Here is an 18,842-nt window from a genome sequence, read left to right as displayed (position 1 = left end):
GAATGAGTGGGGAGGGAAAGGGATCAGTCACGGCTGGCACATGGCCACACCAGCTGTGGAGCTTCCAGGAGGAGTTCTATACAGAAACTGGCCTTCCAGGTTAATTTGAAGGTATATTTATCAAGGTAGGAGGAGAGAACAAAATTTAGTAGTTTGCTAGTTTGATGAATAACTTCTGAATGGTTAGGCAGAGCCACATGGGCCCACATTTGCACTCTTGCCCTGGGTCCGTCCATATGCGCTGGCAGCCGCAGGCCTGCGGCCCTGCGCAGACACCGCTCTGGGGCTCCACTGAGCGGGGTCATAAAGAAGGCTCCTTGTGTGTGCATTTGGGCTGTGACTGTGTGTTTGAAACCAGTGATATATTCCAGGGTTATTGTCTATGAGGTGATGTCTGTTACTGTAAAAAGGTAAAATTTCATTTTTGGAGCTGTGTGAAGCCAAGGAAAAGAACTGAGCCAGTGCACTCTCTTCTCTAACTTTTAAACCTGTGGTGTGGGGAGGGTCGGGTGGTGGGAATATGGCTGGCTCCACACCGACACCCTGTCAATGCAGACCCCAACTTTCTCCTGCCGGCCACAGCCTTTCCCCTCCATTGCTGTGCTCTCCTTTCATGCTCTGCAGGTCTACTTCCTCTTTTTTGGCTTATCGTGTAGCCCTTCCTCTCGTTTGTATTTCTAACTGGGCCTTTGTGGCTCCGTTTCTCCTCTGTGCACCACATCTGGAAGTCCTGGGTGAGTCTTCCTCCGAGTCGACTGCAGCTGGAGGAACCCTCTGGCCTTGGGAATCTCCTGCCCCTCGGCCCCAGCTCCACTGATTCCACGAGCAAGATCCGTGCCCAGTCCACTCTCCTCATCTCCCTTTCTAGTTCCTACTGAAGGAAGAACAAGCCCAGATGCAGGAGGAAAACAACCAACATCTTGCTGTCGCCACGGAGGTCCATAACTGAAGACACTTTGATCTGGAAGGTGCCCTTGAGGTCACTTTGGGGTCAGACACTGCAGCCTGGAGACACAGGGTCTCCACGGCCCAGCCAGCACAAGGCCGTCCATCCTGACAGATGGCTCGGGCCTTTGCCTTCCTGGTGGACTAGGCCATGTAATCTCCCTCCTTCAAGAGTTCACTTTGTCCAATTTTTACGGACACTCCAAGAAATAAAAATAGATGTTCTTTTCTCCTGAATGTATTTCCAGATGGATCTACCCTAAGAAATATTAGACCAAAAATAATTCTTGTTCCTGCCATTTGGCATTATAACCATCGTTTGAGTACTTCTTGGAGGGAGGAAATGGGGGTCTTGGCTGAAGCCAGTGCCTCTGAGGATGTGGCCTCACTGTAGGTCCTGCTCCAGGACACTGCATGACTGGGGTTCGTGCCCTTACGAAAAAGGCCCCAGGGAGCGCCCCTGCCCCTTCTGCCAGGTGAGGACACAGCAGGAAGACAGCTGTGTATAAACCAGGAAGCGGGCTCCCAACAGACACCAAGTCTGCCAGCACCTTGACCTTGGACTTCCCATCCTCCCAAACTGTAAGAGCTAAATTTCTGTTGTTTATGAGTCACCCACTACACAGCATTTCATTAGAGCAGCCTGACCAAACAAAGACACTCACCCACGCCCACATGTGACCTGGCACGAAGACCGCCCACCGCAGCAGGCATCGGCATAGACGCAAAGTGGGGCTCTATCTCTTTCTCGCTCCTGGTGTTTACAGCTACCCACTTTCTTTGAAAAATAATTTAGAGAGATTTACAAGCAAAATTTATATAGTGATGCATCACTTAATGACAGGAAGATGGGTTGAGAATTGGGTCGTTAGGCACTTTTTCCCTAAAGCAAACATCCCAGAGCACGTGCACACAGACCTAGACGGCACAGCCCACTGCACGCCGGGGCTGCACGGTGCAGCCTGTGCTATGGGCCTGTGCAGCACATCGCTGCACTGCATACTGGAGGCCATTGCAACACATGATAAGTATTTATAAACACAAACATATCTAAACATACAAAAGGTATAGGAAAAATACACATATCAGTAACATAGTTGCTTATTTTTAAGAATTATGTAATCATACAAGGGGGGGGGGCCCCAAACCCTGGAATTTATTTTTAAAAATTGTGTATTATTTGTTCTTACATGTTTAAACTTCAGTCACCTTCACAGTACACTCCATTTGATGCAATACACCTATCGAGACTTTTTTCCCACTGCTCAAAACAGTTTTTGAACTCATCGATTTTGATGCCTTTTAGGGCTTCTGCTGGTTTTGATTTTACCTCTTCCACATTGACAAAATGTTTCCATTTGAGGACTTTTTTCATCTGGGAAACAAACAAAGTCGCTTGGGGCAAGATTGGATGAATAAGGAGGGTGGGGCATGAGGTTCATGTCATTTTTTGTCAAAAACTGCTGAATACTCAGCATGATGTGGGCAGGTGCACTTGTAAGTCACTCATCATGAAATGGGCAAATGTGTTGAGAGAGTCTTCAAAAAAAATTCACTGAAGCTGAACGCAGCCTCTCACAACAACGCCAGCTGGTACACTGATACAGATGGGTTCCTAGAACACCCATCTAGTGCAGGAAGTCTGTGCTACAAGGGGCCCACTCTCCAGAAGATAATTCCTTTTTTGGGGGTCCCCCCTCATAAGTGCTACATTTTTATACAAATGACAATAGGCTTTTTATACCAGAATTACCACAAACACATGTGTAACACATTTAGACAGTGACGATGACCCTAAGTGATGACTTTTCAGCTCTGTTATAATTTTATGAGACATTGTATAGGTGGTCCATCATTGACCAAAATGTTGTTATGGGGTACATAATTATGTTATCTCCATACATATAATGATAACACAATCATCATCACTGTAATTATCATAATAACATAAGATACCAATATAATACTAATGATAATGTAATTATATCTGCCTCTGTGGCAGAGAAATTCAGGACTGGAGACTTTCAACTGGCCCACAGTCCAGCCCTTTGGGTCACATTATAAACCTTTCCGTCCTCCGATTCTTTGCTTAGGTCGAGCCTAACCCCAGCACCATCAGACCACTGCCCGCTGATTCCTGGATGCAAACTGGAGTTTTTATCATTTCTCCTAATACAAACTTTCAAGGCTGCATCAGAACATCCCCATGTACAGCTTAGATTTTGTACTTGGACTTCCTGATCTGTACATGTTCTCCAAGCTTCTATACTTATCCACCCTCCAGTCCTAAGATCATGACCTCCACCAAGTCCACCAGCCCATAATAGCCCTACCTTCACCATGGCCTTTCAGGCAGCTCCCTTGCAGCCCACTAACCTCACTGGGTTCCAGCCCGTGTCTGCAAACAGACATCCCTAGATTCTTATCACATTTTGGTGTTTGTTGGAAATAGGCAGAACTGAAAGATCAATACCATTACCTAGTTAAGAACTGGCTTCTTTTGTTAAAGGTACTGTTATCTCCTGAATTGTGGTCTTAAAAATGTTTTTGATTGTCAATTTAATGTAAATGATTCCAGGAAAGCCAGATTTTCTTCTAAAACATTCGTTTATCATCTCCCTTCTACATGAAGAATAAAGGCTTTCTGAAGTTTGGCCTAATGCACATTTTTTTTTCTTTGTTCTCTCACACTCCCCTTCAAGAAGCTCCACTGTGTCCAAACCCGTCTTTGGTGAAACTGCACATGCTGTGCTTTGTGAGTACAGTGCTGCACCAGGGCACTTTTCTCAGCTGGTACCCTTTCCTGGAAGACTGTCACCGCTTCTCCAAACAGACCTCCTTTCTCGGGCCATGTCCACTCCTGAACTTGATATTTATTTCATTCATTCAGTAAATATATTGAGTGCTGTTGTATGTAAGTACTAGGTACTATTGATTGAGTGCTGAATAAAGTGAATAAACCACCCTCCCTGCCCTTATGGAGTTTCCATTCTCATATCAATGCTAGCAATGATTAGAGGGAAATAAAAAGGAGTTGACCGGAACAGGGAAGTAGAGAAGACGGCAGAGCTGAAGGAGGAATTTTAGCAGTGGGGCCTCAGGTAAGAAAACAAAGCCTTGTGCAGCCAGGCCAAGGTCTATGTTCCTCTCTGCTGGGAAGGAAGGTGTAAGTTGGTGAATGACAGGGAATTCTGTTAAATTCTGCTGTGCTCCAGTATGGTGTTATTAGGGGCAGAATATATGTTGCTGAACCGTGACGGGAAGGGGAGTGGTGACAATATTTACACAGGATCATAGATGTTTCCTCCGCAGCTAACTCCAAGCAGAACGTGGATGAAAGAAGGCTGAGGAGCCAGAAACAGGAGATCTGGACATGGTGTGATGATCTTAGACAGCACAGAACCCAAAACCAGTCCGGACGAGAGGGAATGTAGGTAGACTTTTGAGGGGTGGGGGAGGAGCACTGCTAACAGTTATTATACTTGTGATAGGAAGATGGACTCAGAACATATTGTGGGAAGCATAGTAAAGTGGTTAAAGGTTGAAAGAACAGGTAAAGGGACACAAACATTCATCACTCCGGGTTTGTGAACTTCACAAGTCTTTAATACATAGGCAGCCGTTGCTAAGTCTGATGTGGTGCAGGTATATCACTAACTATTGAATGGCACTGGAGGTCCAGAAGTGACTGGCGGATGTTGCCCAGGGGGGCTTGGGGTGAGGAATTCAGTCCTGGCCTGGCTCTGGAGGAGCTGACAAACATGGTAGCAGTGAATCAAGACCAGGAATGAGAGTCAGAAGTCCAAGGTTGAAGAGGAGATGTCGCCAAAGAAACAAGGATGGGAGCAGTTAGAACAAAAGTCATGGTAAGGGTAAGGGTGTTCTAGGGTTCTACCTACACCACAGTCCTGAATGATGGGCAGACAGGGATGAAATTCTGTCTCAGGATGAAGGCCCAGGTCTTACCTCCTTTTGAAATAGCATAACCTACCAGGTGTCCTGGGATGGGGTGACCTTTAAAGACAGTGGGGGCAGAAACAAGACGTTCGACAGTCCAAAGGCAGGGTCAGAAATCAGAAAGAGGGCACCTTAAAGCAGAGCCGCCCCAGGAACTCAGACATCTCAAGGGAACAAGGCAGAGGAAAGACGAGCAGGACAGCGCCAGCACAATGATGGCTGTGACTGTGAATTTAGGAACTAATTTCGTTAATGTGACTCTGGATGCTAAAAAAGGAGAAAGCAATTGGTAGCCCCTTGCCCACTGGGTGAAGGAGGAAAGGAATAGTCATTTTGGAGGAATGTATACCGACAAGGGAAAAATATTGTCACCACCCCTGCGTGAAAATTGTTGATGAGATGGTCATTCCCCCAGAGAGCCAAAGAGCACCCAGCAATGGGGAGGGGTCTTCAAAGGGGAGAGATGGGTACCTAACAAGTTTGCTGGGGAACTTGCCTGTGAGGCATTGCTGAACTGAAATGCCTCAATAGAAGTCTTCAATAGAGTTTTGTTTTGGGCTTTTGAGGGAGGTTGGTTTTATTCAATGTTTTGATTAGTTGTTAAGACCCTTGAGCCATTTCTATTATTCTCACCCTCTGTAGATTAGAACAGCATTTAGAAATTTGACAGGATTTTTCCCTAAACATTTTGTCCTTTTGCAGTTGTCAAATATTGAATTAGATCTTGTTATAAACAGACTAGAAGCTGGCATTGTTGACATTTCCCTTCATTAGGAAGAAACTAAAAGCTGACATTTCAACCTATCAGCTCCAGTTTGGTCTACCAATAAGAACAACTGTAGGGAGAATGAGGCAATCTGTTTCCTTTCCTGCTCTCATTACCGACTCACTAATGAGATATTAATTGATAAAACTACTTCACTGAATGGGTGTCTAACCTTCTCTTCAAAAGGAGAGGAAGGGAAAAGTATTGATTAACTCTAGGATTTAAAGTTTGAATGCTTAAAAGAAGGTATTGATTTGAATCTAATGAGATTATTGATTAAACCTAAGATTTGATATCTGAATGAGTGAATGAAGATGTTGATTGGAGTCCTCATTTTGCCTCTTTAATTCCTTTGATTCTCACTTTCTTTATTTGCAAAAATGGAAAAATAACAATAGCTACTTTACCTACATCAAAGGATTATTACAAGGGGTCACACAGAGAGTGCAGTGAGGTGCTTTCCATAAGGTGGAGCACTAGACAAATAGGATAGGACGTTTGGTTAGATTAACTGAGAGACTTCTGGAATAATGTGGAGTTGAGACGAGATCTGTGGTTGAGATTTTGGAGAGCTACAGTCCAGTTTTACTCTCCTGGAACTCGTCACCGGACTAAATCAATGAATATGTTTTCGAACATAATGACCTCAAAAACTTGAGACTACACTTTCAAAACCTTAATTGTAGAGAATGATCTGGTTGGGGATTGAGGTAGCTCATGCTGTGGTAATTTGGATTCATCAACCTAATTAACCTTTTGAGGAAAAGAAGGAAAAGGTTGGCAACAACCGCTTGAAGATCGCAGTGAAATTTGTAAGAACAATGGTGTAGTTTGAGTAGCGGAGTGTAAACAAAGCCCTCCCACCCTACCAGACTCATACTCCAAGCTTTGAGGTGGCCCGATAGGCCTGGACAGAAACAAAAGGAAGATGAGCAATGCCTGGTTCAGCTTAGAAGTGAAAATAGAGAAGACCTTAAAAGTGACCCTTTTTCTTTGCATCCTGCATTATATTCATAGTTTGACCAGGCTCTATTTCCATGGGGAGTCACTTCCATTCCTTACAAATTTTGATGAAATTCAGAATGACCAATGTTAGGTCAAAATCCATGTAGAAGAAGTTTGGAGTAAGAGATTGTCTTAAGTTTGAAATTCTGAGTAATCAAAGGTACAGTTCAATCCCCATCAGAATTTACAGTATTATTGGTTTCATAGACTTGAGACAGACAGCAAATGAGTTAGTACTATAAGGAAATTTCCTAGCCCTATGCTTGCCTCAAAGTAGCAGACATTCAAAAACTCTTACTTTCCTCCCCACCTCCATGGCGGGGAGGAAAGAATGCAACGCAGAAGGGTGAGACAGCAACCCCAGACTCTAGTAGGAGCTACTAAATTAATTAATTGTGACACTGGATAAGTCACTTAGGCTCTGTAGTAAATATTTGAATTGTCTCCAAATTTCTCCTCGCTTGATAAACTTATGATTATTTGCACATTTTTTTTCTGATTCAATTATATTCTAACCTTAATTTAGCATGACATTATATTTGTTACCCAAGAGGCAATGGTTTTCCTATGGTGTTGGCCATACTCCTGTGTAGAAAAGAGAGCAAGTTCCCAGGAATTGATCTGCTCTCTGTCCCTGGAGAGGACACGAGGAGACACTGGAAGGCATTGTACTTCCCTGCAACAGTGACACAGTTCTCTGTGACGGAGAGGTCAGATTTTATCCACTGTAGCATGGGCTGTGCCTCACGCTTCTGGCTTGTAGAATCAGCCCACGTGGATGCTACATTTGGCCCTTAGACCCTCAGGGGATCTTTGGTTTTTGAAGTGCCAACCTTTAGGTGCCTTACAGCAGGCCATGGAGTTGCTGTGCCTGTCCTAGGATGTTCCTGGGCTAGGTAACTGGCCTGGCTGACGAGTCACTGAATCCAAACTGATGTGTCTGGGGACACAAGGGTTTCTGGGAGAGTAAATGGGCATTTGTAGCCTATGAGGTCCATGCCCCCAAGTATAGATATACTTATTTCTAAAATTTTGGAAATCGGTTGGTGCTATATAGAAATTGAAAATAGAGAATGTCCGTCCTCACTAATGGTTGTGTGCACAAATTCTATCCGTGATGATCAAAACTCTCAGATTTAGAAATCTGGAGGAATTGTGAAGATCTGTCTGAGGAAGATTGTAACAAAATAAAAGTAATTTCTCTACAATTCAAAGACAGGATGGAGTGAATTCTGAACAACGCAGTGACCCTGCAAAATTGAATGGGCTGCCGAATTGACTGCACCTAGCAAAAGGAAGCATGATCTCTAGCAACAAGTACAAATTCCCTAGAAATTAACTTTATTTTTATGGTTGACAGACTCATGTATTCAGGCCTGAGCACTGGATACGGTGGATGGACTGTTTCACACTCTCCTTGTGAAGCAGTTGGGCAAACATGGATGAAGATGGCAGTAGTCAAGACAATGCACACAAGTCGAACAATTACATCGAAGCGCATGCTCTTCCACAGGGTTCTGGAGGAGCTGGGAGTCATGGGGCTAGAACTAGAGATACTTAGCTTGAGAAAAGGTGGTGTTTTGTTTCCCCCCCTTCTTGGGAGGGATAGGCATAGTAGCTGTTTTCAATTTTTTCACAGCTTTATCCTCAAAGAGGAATTAGACATTCCCGTGTCTCAAACAGGAAAATTTGAGATTGAGGAGACAAATTTTTCTTAATACAAAAGAAAAGGTTTCTCCGTCAGTTAGCCTAAGGGCACAGAGCGTCTTTGGAGGTTGCAAATGTTACATCCTGATGAATTTAAGAAGATGCTGGTCATCTCATAGACATTGTCTGGTGCTTGCTTACATTAAAGGGAAGCTGGACAAAGTAACTTCTTCTGGTCCTCTCTAAACTTTTAGATACCGAGACAATGTTGGAGAAGTTAGTGGTCAGAATGCAAACGAACATCTTCCCCTGTGTCATCACAACTGAAGGAGCATAATAGGTTTTGTCACACAGAAACGGCTTGCATTTCTAAGTGCCTCAATTGAGAGACAAACTGGGAATAAGGAAACCTTCTAAAAACCATGAATAATAATTTCCTAAAGCATTACATTATAAAATAAGCCACCAGAAAAGGAGAATATTTTGTTTTTTTAAAGACAAGTTATCAAATGTACCCAGTCCAATCAGAATTGTGTCTGCCACGTAATAACTTAAACTACGAATATCAAGTTTTCTCTCATTTTCTAGGAGCAGTCTGTCTGAGAGCCCTTTGCCAATAGAGTAATTCTTTTCTCCTGTCCAGTTATCTACCAGCTTTCCCTTCTCTCCCTAGTCAGAGCAATGAAGGTTCTGATTCCCAGTTAGGAATTTAGTAGACTTTGAGTCTGTTAATGAGCAATAATGAGAAGTACAGTTTATATCATGACCCAGGATCATATATGCATTGTAAATGAAATCAAATATTTGAGAAGTAATACTTATACTTACATAATAGTATAATACTCTGAAACTTTCAACTCAACAATGAAATACTGTCCATGCCCCATTAATTTCACAGGCTTTGCAGACAGAAAAACACTACTGTGGTCAATAGTTATAGTCACTGAAAACCTCAAATAATGGCAGAATTAATGAGAGAATGCAGATCTTGTCACTTAGGACGTCTGACCAACTTGCTACAGAAAGATCATGTTTGCACAATTGCACGAAAAGTCCCAGGGTTTGCAGTACATTTCTGTATTACTCTTGGGTTCCTTTCTTCCTATCTTTTCATCCTCCTCTCCCCCTCCTCCCAGAGAAAACCGTATACCCTTCGAAGCAGCCACTTGAAACACTAAATGTTGTGAGAGATAAATAGATAGACTGCATTCCTTCTGTGTATCTTAAAGCTTTACATCTAGGGGAGCAAGTTGTAGCCTAAAGCATATCTGCTTATGAGCACATGCAGGTGACTGCTGATAATGGAATTGCTTATATATCGCTCAGAGGTGTTTGGGCAACCATTATTTTATTATCAGGCAGGCAAAAGCAGTCTTGAGCATCAAAGTGGACACCTCCTGGAAGCTACATTTATTATAAAAGGCTAAACTGTCCACATTCATTGGAATCAAAGGGACTTAAAACAGAAAGGCAGTCAGATTCAAAGATGAATGCAATTCTGGAGAGGACAGCAACCACCTAAGTAGGTGACAGGAACAAGAGGTAATTTAATTCTGGAAAGTACCAATTCTGCCAGCCTCTGGGGTGGCAAGGTGCCTGATATTGTGATAGCCACAGCCAGGGTCTGCCTGACAAGTATTCCAACTGTCAGTGCAGGCACTGAGAATGCTTTTTAAATGTCTCCTTTGAAATCTCCTTGAGAGTTCTCTGAACCCTTTCTGCAGAAAGCAGGAGCCCCTGTGAGAAGGACATTGTAACCCAGTCCCGCTGCAGTATTTTAAAAGCCATCTGGATGAATTCGAGCCCTTAACACATAGTAACCTCAGAAAGTGACAACTAGACTTACTATTCTGTCTTCTGCCACCTAATAACAGTTCCGCTGTATTTAAGGGCCTTTTGTATCTTCCCCCAATCCGGCTCTAAATCCTCCCATCAGCCCCTTTGCCAGGAAGATGCTCTGAAGACTCTCCGCTGGGGCTGGTTTCAAGTGTTTAATAGAAACTCCTCCACTGAGATCACTAAACTTTTCTAATAGTTTCGAATATTCTTGAAATCTTGACCAGAGCATTTGGAAAAGTAACAAAAGGCCTTCCTATTTCTTCTCAAAAACTCTCTAGCAATTTGAGAGTCTGAAGAGGCCTAACCTCAGACATTTTGTGTGCTTAAAGAGAATACTTCATATTATTTTTATAAAAGAAGATTACTATCCCTTTTTATCAGACTAACATCTTCTGAAATCCCCTTTGCTTTCCCAACAGTTTATCTTTCTAGAGACTAGAATTGGAGAAAATATTTTCCTGGTGTTTGTCAAATGATGATTGTAATTTAAAGTGCTATTGTTGCAGAAGTGGTTTTGTCTCTGGGAGCATCTCTGCTGCAAACTTTTATAGCCCATGTCATTAAGGAAAAGACACTACTGATAGTAACACTCTTAAAACAGACTCTTAGAGAGTGTGCAAAGCCTCAGTCACATTTTTCCTGCACTGAGAATAATAGGTCAATAGTTTTAAAATTATAAATAGTTTAATGAGATCAAAAGGTGTAGTAATAAGGGTGAGATAACAGTATGTCTTGGGCAATATGCGGGCTAACTTTTGGAAAAAGTACATTATTTACCATTTATGGTTCTAATAGTTTACCAAAATAAGCTCTACTTTGGGTTTTCTTTTTCTTGATATGCACAAATTTTTATGTCCACACTAAAAAAAAAAAGAACTCAGCTTTATAGAAATCAATAGATTGCTGTAAGTTCTTATCTATGTAGGACTTAAGTTAGTGGCAGGGTTATCAAAACCTATTTACTCTGGAGACATCATTTTGATTGATTTCCCCAAAGTAAGTTAGGAGAACATCTGCTCAGGAACAGCGCTTTCCTCAGAAAGGGGAAATTCCCAACAGGGTGAGAACATAGGCTTAACTACTGTTCCATATTGTATATCATATCCCCCCAAAAGAAGAGTGAAGTAGTTAATTTAAACAATCCTCTAGGGAAAAGGAAAAGGAAAGGAGACAAGTGAACTTAAGAAGAAAACATCTAAGAGAATATCGAAAGGAGACTACGTGCTCCTTCGCCCTGCATTTCTGGTAACCTTGCTTTTCCCTGATACTCACATCTGCCCGCTCTCTCATGCTTCGCAAAGGTCGAGAAGGGTGATCCGTACACCTAGTGCCGCCTGTGATTTTTCTATAGCACTAGGTCTGCCCTTCCTCCAATGCTTTGCAATGGTTGCCACCTGTGTTTATCCCATTTTGTTAGAGATCATTTTCCTCATGGGTCCCGAGTTGGCACCCTGCCATGAGCTCCCTGCCCTCTCTCCCTGGGCCCCTCCCTCAGCTGCTACTCACTCAAAAGGGTCGCTGGGATCTGCCCTCTGGAGCTCTGGAGGGATGGGGATTCTTTTGTAGTACATTTCCCAGTCGAAGGCGCCTCGCATGGCGTCCCCAGCTTGCGCCTCATACCCAAAGTGATTGTGGTCAATGACATCGATCATGGGGCACACGATGGTTTTGTGGTTTAGTGCAATTTGGTCTGAAAAATGAAAGCACAAAATAGGAAATGACATGCCTGCCTCGGTCATCTATCATTTTTTTCAGCAAAGAGAAGCCTACAGATCCCTCCTAATGCCTAATGCTTGCAGCCGGGTTTGAACGCAGTCTGTTTGAAAGGCCGGACTCACTGTGATGGGACCGTGATTAGGCAACACTAGTGTGTAGTTCTTTTCTTTTAAGAAAGTTATGTCCCAGGGAGACTTGCAGAAGTCCATTTAGCTTTACCTCTGTCACATTTCTGCTCTGACCTGTCCCCAATCTGTCATTCTATAGTGCATCCAGCCTGTGTGGGACAGAAACAGTAACTTGTGTTCTTTCAAGCATATAGCTACAGCCTGCTGAGAAAATATTGGCCCGCTTTCTGGAGGTTCCAAAATGTAAATATTTAACTTGATGGCTTCTTCAGGATCTAATCTTACAGTGGCTATTGCCCCTAAGTGCTGACAGTTCACATACAGAATTCTTTGCTCTCGGGCTTACAGAGATTTTGCCAAGTCCTATCTTGCTACTGTTTTTTTTTTCTTTTTCTTTTTGATATAGACTCTGTTTATCAAAGTTATACATTTTCACCTTCCCTCATCATATCTAAAAATATGTTAGATGGTCTGATACTACTGCTACTATTCCTGCTACTATGAAATTCTTGAGTAACTATTAAGGGATTTGAGCTCATGCTGTTTCTAATCCTCCTTAGCAACGCTGTAAAGTTGCTGTTACTATCATTTCCAATGTACATATAGGAGGGAGCTGACCTCATAGAAGTTAAATAACTTGTCAGAGGTCACATCATTTGAGAGCAAGAACCAGGTTGCAACCGCTGCTTGGTGACCCCCCCCCCCCCCCCCGAACTCTGGGCTCTTGCCTGTCTGCTCTCACGCTCCTCATGCAGCAGACAGGTGGCATCTTCCTCAGTTCCAGCTCCTGTCTTCTCCATGCAGATTTTACTATCACAAGACATTAACAGCTGGCACAGGGAGCTGGCGTTTGCATACTTTGCTCACCTAGGACAGCTACATGCAAAGTATTTTCTCCCCAAGAATGTGATTTAATTAAGATTTATTACAACATACTAATACTGTCTGACAGGCAGAACTTTTAAGTTTGACCATCTGTTTTCTGGTTAGGTGGAAGACCTGATGTGGCATGTGGAATGAAACACACTTAAATGTCTTTTAAAAAATCCTACTGTTTAGAATTAATGAGGCCTGGCTATCTCAGGATCATTATTTTGATGACACTGATAAGCCAGGGTGTGGAAACCACAGAATCCTTGGAAAGATTTCCCCTCCACATCAGCGTGACTTTTCACTTATTCCTTTGTTCGTCTGTTCATTCATTCATTCATTCAAACTCGACAACTATTTATTAAATAGAGATTATTTGCCCGTCACTTTTCTAGGTTTTGAGACTACAGCAATCAATAACAACCACAAAAAACCCATGTCTTCAGGAATGGAACAAAGAAATCAATAAACATAATAAATAACTAAATTATATTGTGTGCTAGAAGGTGATAAATGTGGTGGGAAGAAAGTAAAACAGGGTAAGGGGACTGTGGAATGCTGACATGCGGAAAGGGTTACCATTTTAGACAGCATGGTCTCAGGGATTCTGGGGGTCACCTTCATCTTATTTTAGCTAATTAGAAGACAGAGAGGACCCCCAGCACTATGTCAAATTAGTCTTCACCAAGGGCTCTGTGAGCACCCATTTGCACCTGGGGGAGCCTTATAATGAACTTCAATCTGTATCTGAATGGTGCTCCCCCATACGTGTCTTCGACAGAGGAGACTATCACTGCTGTGTCCAAAACATTTCTTCTATCACCGCTGCAGGTATTTTAGTTTCAAGGTTTCAGTGACTCTCTTAAGTCAAATTCAGAACCAGGTTGATTTACAAGTTCCTTGACCAGCAAGGAGTCCCAAGGTGACCCAAAGAGAATGAGTCTGTTAAATTAACTGTCAACTTTCCCTTCAAATTTCCTTTCAGCTCTCATCCGGCTGTACGAGCTTAGAGTGAAAGCAGCATGACTAATTTTTCATCTAAGACTTATGCCTACATTTCAATTTCCAGGGATCAAACAAACGGACTCTTAATGGGAAATTGAAATTCAGGTATAATCCCAAGGTGAAAAATGAACCAAGGATCTGCGTGACTCCGCCTGGGTTTTCATTTTGGATGATGTGTCAGGGCACTGATAAAGGAAAATAAAAAAAGATAGTGATCCTGGGCTGGAATCATTTCTTATCCATCAGGCCTACAGGAAATGAAACGCTTTAATGAGAAAAAGTGGGTTTTTTTCTTCTTTTTTCCCCCTCTTTTTTTTCCTTGTTAGATTCATATGGACAATGAGAAGCTTGGTAACTGACATGTAGGGATTGCTCTGATTCATAAATAAGTTAGGTCCTTTGCTGACTTGCGTATTCAACACCATATGGATCAAATTCAGTTTGGGAGATCTCACTATTGCTCCTGAAACTCTAAATTGCTATGTCCTTGGACCAGGTATTTTTAATGAAAAGCTCAGAGGAGCCCACGGCTGTGGGAGCACTGGAACGTTCCCCTTGATTAGGGTGGCTGGGCAGTCGTCTGTGTGGGCGTGTGTGCATCGGATGGGCGATGTGGCCGGGGCGTTAGTTGGTTGTTTCCTATTCTTAATCCTGTATAGTTGCAATTGATTTTTTCTCCCATGTCTTTTACTAATGGCTTTTTGCTGGTTCTAGCTGAAATCCTACTCAGTAGCCAACAGCAAATCATTCTTTCTGAGGCAGCTATTGTGAAGGTGGTTGTTTCCGGTTTTAGCTCCGAAGTCAGGGATATGGTCACAATAAAAGTTGAATTAGTGAAATCTGGAAAAATAGGAAGGAGTACAATACGTGCCCAGCAGGAACTTTTAGAAACGCATTTTTTTTTTCAGGCTTAGAATTTGTTTCTTATCCACTACTGGATTTCATATCTGACTTCCCTGTGAAATTTAAAAAGACAGTCAAGCTCACACATTTGTTTCCTACCTTGAAGGACTTCTAGTTTTTTTTCCTCATTTCTAACAATTCAAGTGCAATGTGACGGAGAGAGTCTCTTTCCCTCCTTGTCATCACATTGGAGCAGCCAAGATGTATCATCTGGATAGTAGCCCTGAGTGCTGGAGGCGGTTCCACTGAAACGTGGGGCCTTATATATATTTAGGGACCCAGGCTGGTGCCAGGGGTGGGAAGTGCTGGTGTTGCAAGTCCTAGAAAATGTCAGGGCACTTACAATTCGACTGTATTCTGGGGCTGAACCATCGTCTTTCCTTCTATATTAATAATCCTGGAATAAATGCTAAACTGTGTATGTGTGTGAATCTTAATCTTACTGTAGTTATAGGTATAGGTTTTGAGTACTTTTTTCTTTTAGCATTTACCCAGTGGATACAACTGCAATCAAAGAGCACATCTAAGATAAATGAAACCTTTTCAGACCTTAAGATAGATCGCAGATGGTATTATCTACAAATGTCAACTTTAATGCAGTTTTCTGGTTACCTATTTGTCCTCAGCAGGGGTTAAGGCAGAATTCAAGCTTCCCACAGTACAGATTGAAGGGAGGGGGTGGTCTCTCGCCTTTGTTGATTGCAAACTAAGTAGAAGCAAACCACACAGTCCCCGAGAAAGAGGGCAAATCCCACCGCCCCCCTGATCCCAGGAGGCTGCTGTGAAGTCGTGTACTCACTAAGGAGCGGGGGCAGCCAGTTCACGTTGACCTCGCAGTGGGAGTCCAGGAATGTCAGGACTTCTCCTCTCGCCATTGATGCCCCCAAGAGGCGGGTCCGGATGAGCCCTTCCCTTTTCTTGGTGCGAACAATCCTTACTTTGGAAAAGCGGGCCATGTATTCCTCTAACTTATCCTTCAAGTGTTCTAGGAAGGAAGTGGGAATGCACAGAAAGAACACGAAATGTGAGTTGCAGCAGAATCACTCACACGGGGTGTTTATGCACAGAGAGGGTGTGTGAACAGTGAGTCAGAGCTTGTGTCCATGTTTTTTATCTCTTTGGCTTGAGAGGAGATGCTAAGATTTTACGCTGAGAGGGTTTTGTGTTTTACAGTTTCCAAAACGCTTCACAAACAGCACCCACTGCCCGTTGAACACCGTGGCGGACCCTGACACATCGGGGCTGTCTCGTGCAGTTACTGCTGGCCAGCTGCCACCATGCTTGATCCTGGCCAGCACTGGCAAAAAGGACATCACAACATCGCAACCTCCCACCCCGCAACCCCTGCTGATTCAAGTCAGATGCACACTCCAGCTTATGGGCTCCTTTCAACAGAAGGCTCTTTCCAGCAAAGCCTTTGACTAGTCATTTGTACTTATGAAAAGAAATTGCATTTCCAGAATGAGAAATGCCTTTGAACGCTCAGCCTGAAAAATGAAAAACAATGAATTTTCTATTTCTTGGTGAGATTTTGATAATCATCATCTTCTATTTATTGTAAATTTAAAGAAAAAAGGTTTTGACCATCAATAAACAAACACATATGGCTTTATAGTAATATTCCTCCAACGTATCCTTCCTCGCCTCTCTCTGCTTTGAGACAGGTGCGCTGTTCAGAAGGCCCACCTCCTGCCTTCTCCCCTTTGCTTGCTTCTCCCCTACTCCCCCTCTGTGTAAGCTACAAAGAACGATTCCAAAGGGCTATACAACACAGCCCCACCCACGAAGATGCCTGCAGCTTTACTATCTTGTTAGGCAAATAAAGCCGAGACCTGCCATCCAGTTGCTCAGTCAAAGTCAGTGACTAAGGGATGAGTGATGAGGGGCTCTATGTGTGCCCACCTTGAATGGCCTGCATTCTGTCAGGACTCCCCACAGTAACAAATGTCTAAGGAACCTTTACCATCTCATTACTGTCATTTATTCAGGCACTGGAATCCTCTGTATCACCAATGTACAAACAAGGAGCATCTTATAAGTTTATTTGTAAAATCAGTTGTTGGGACCACAGAACATATTGTATGTATCGTGAAAACACTGTGGCGCAGTCACTGGGGACTGAAAATAGACTGCAAACATTTGCTGAGCCCACTAAAACAGTTCTTTAAGTCCTCATTGTTCTTTTTTCAAAGAGACCACTGTGAGTACATTTGGTGGTCTGGGCATATTGCTTCTTCCTTCCTGAACCCTAAGGACTAACGGGGCCTCTCTTGGGGGAGATGGGGGAGAGGAGGAGTAATTCCCTGGGGCTGCATGAGAGGAAGTGGCCCCAGATGATAGTCACTTCCCAGGTGTTCTAAGTTGAGAATCGTGGGGCTCAGTCACCTGGGAGTGATTGTTCCAACTTTGGATTTAGACTTCCACACGTTTTAGCGGGGGCTGTGTCCATGTTCCTTTCCCTCCATGCACATTTTCTGATTATGCGTATTTTTATTTTATCAAAACCCATACACACAAGGGGACTGACTCCAAACAGAGCCCACTAAATGTTCAGGTCAATTTCTCTAGTTTGAACTTCGTGGTAATAATAATTGGGTTGCTTTGCCTCAGAATAATGACCCAGCTGACTGCCCTTTTGAGGCATCCCTTCTCTCCTAGTAGTTCAGTTGTAACATGTAATTACCCATAACATCCAGTGAAGCCAGGTGTCATCAGTCTAATTACCAAATTAGATGCTCATGCAAGGGAGCTGCTGGAGGTGCTGGGGATGGTGTTCATTAAAAACATCGTGCATTTCTTTTCTATGAATAATTTTTAGATTCATTTCTAAGATAAATGATATTTTTCCACACATTTTACAATTTTTGAGTCATCATGAAAGGGCATCTATGAATAAATGAAAATAATCTGAATATAATTTATAGTTTACAATTATTCTGTTTATAGGAAACTAGAATGAGAACTTAATGTTTTCTAAGTAGAATCATACCGTACTTGCCTTTTTGTGATTGGCTTATCTCTCTCAGTATATGCCGTCATGTGCATCAGAATTCCCTTGCTTTTAAGGCTTAATGTTGTATTCCACTGTGTGTATGTATCGCTTTTTGATTATTCATTCATCGTCAGTGGGCATTTGGGTTGTTGCTACCTTCTGGCTGTTGTGAATCATGCTGTGATGAACATTGGTATACAAATGTCCCTCTGAGACTCCACCTTCAATTCTCTTGGATATATTCTTTAGCTATATGTACCCAGAAATGGAATTGCTAGATCATACGGTAATTGTATTTTTAATTTTTTAAGGAACCTTCATACTGTTTCCACAAGAGCTGTACCATTTTACATTCTTACAGTGGCGTCATCAGTTCTAAAGTCCTTGTGAACCCTTTGTAAAATGGGCATTTTGGTTGAATGTAGAAAAAAAAAAAAACAACTCTAGGAAATGCCTTGAGATCTCCAAAAATTTTCCCAAAGCCACTCTTCCTAATTCACTAAACACCAGATTTTGTAGAGAGAAAGGGAAGTCTGAGCACTGGCAGGGACAAATACATTCAGCATAAGAAAAGCAGCTGTTGAAGTAGGAAAACAGCATAAACACCAAAGTGTCAGGACTAACACTGTATAAGAAAAGCCCGTCCAGAACTTGTTTATTTTTCCTCATTGCAAAACAGATAATCAAGAACATCGTAGTTTCCAGTCTGAATAGGCCTCGCGATGACAGAGTGGGCAACGTCTGGTTTCCGCATGTCTGTGCCAACTCCTCTCTGCAAGCCTCACCTGCTTTAACCTCGGGTGTGGCCGGCAGTCTGCACCCAGGGACCAGCAGGCCGGCCTCTTCCTCTCTTAGCCTTCCTTCTTCATCATAAATTGTACCAGGGAACTAAATGGCACTTCATAATTAATTACCTTAATTAATTAATCCCTCCACATTTACCAATATGTTTTTAATTACCTTCTTTAACTCTTTCAAGAAAACTCAGTCCTTATCTTCTCCAGTTCCCTTAATCTCAGGGTGTAAAAACATACATGCGTAAGATAGTCTATCTTGGGATATGGAGGGG

General features: G+C 42.7%; 1 protein-coding gene across 1 annotated transcript in view; it reads right to left on the bottom strand.

The window, feature by feature from the left end:
* GALNTL6 (polypeptide N-acetylgalactosaminyltransferase like 6) overlaps positions 1-18,842 on the bottom strand; it is an 850,890-nt gene that overhangs the window by 142,805 nt on the left and 689,243 nt on the right. The window contains exons 6-7 of the mRNA XM_024569059.3: positions 15,581-15,766; positions 11,666-11,849 (exon numbers count right to left, since the gene is read on the bottom strand). Coding sequence (XP_024424827.2) covers positions 11,666-11,849; positions 15,581-15,766 — 370 coding nt within the window. The remainder of the gene's footprint in view (positions 1-11,665; positions 11,850-15,580; positions 15,767-18,842) is intronic.

The sequence above is a fragment of the Desmodus rotundus genome, chromosome 9, assembly GCF_022682495.2.
Source record: "Desmodus rotundus isolate HL8 chromosome 9, HLdesRot8A.1, whole genome shotgun sequence".
Taxonomy (NCBI): domain Eukaryota; kingdom Metazoa; phylum Chordata; class Mammalia; order Chiroptera; family Phyllostomidae; genus Desmodus; species Desmodus rotundus.
Note: the sequence above shows the minus strand (reverse complement) of the source record. Positions and strands in the feature narration are given on the sequence as shown.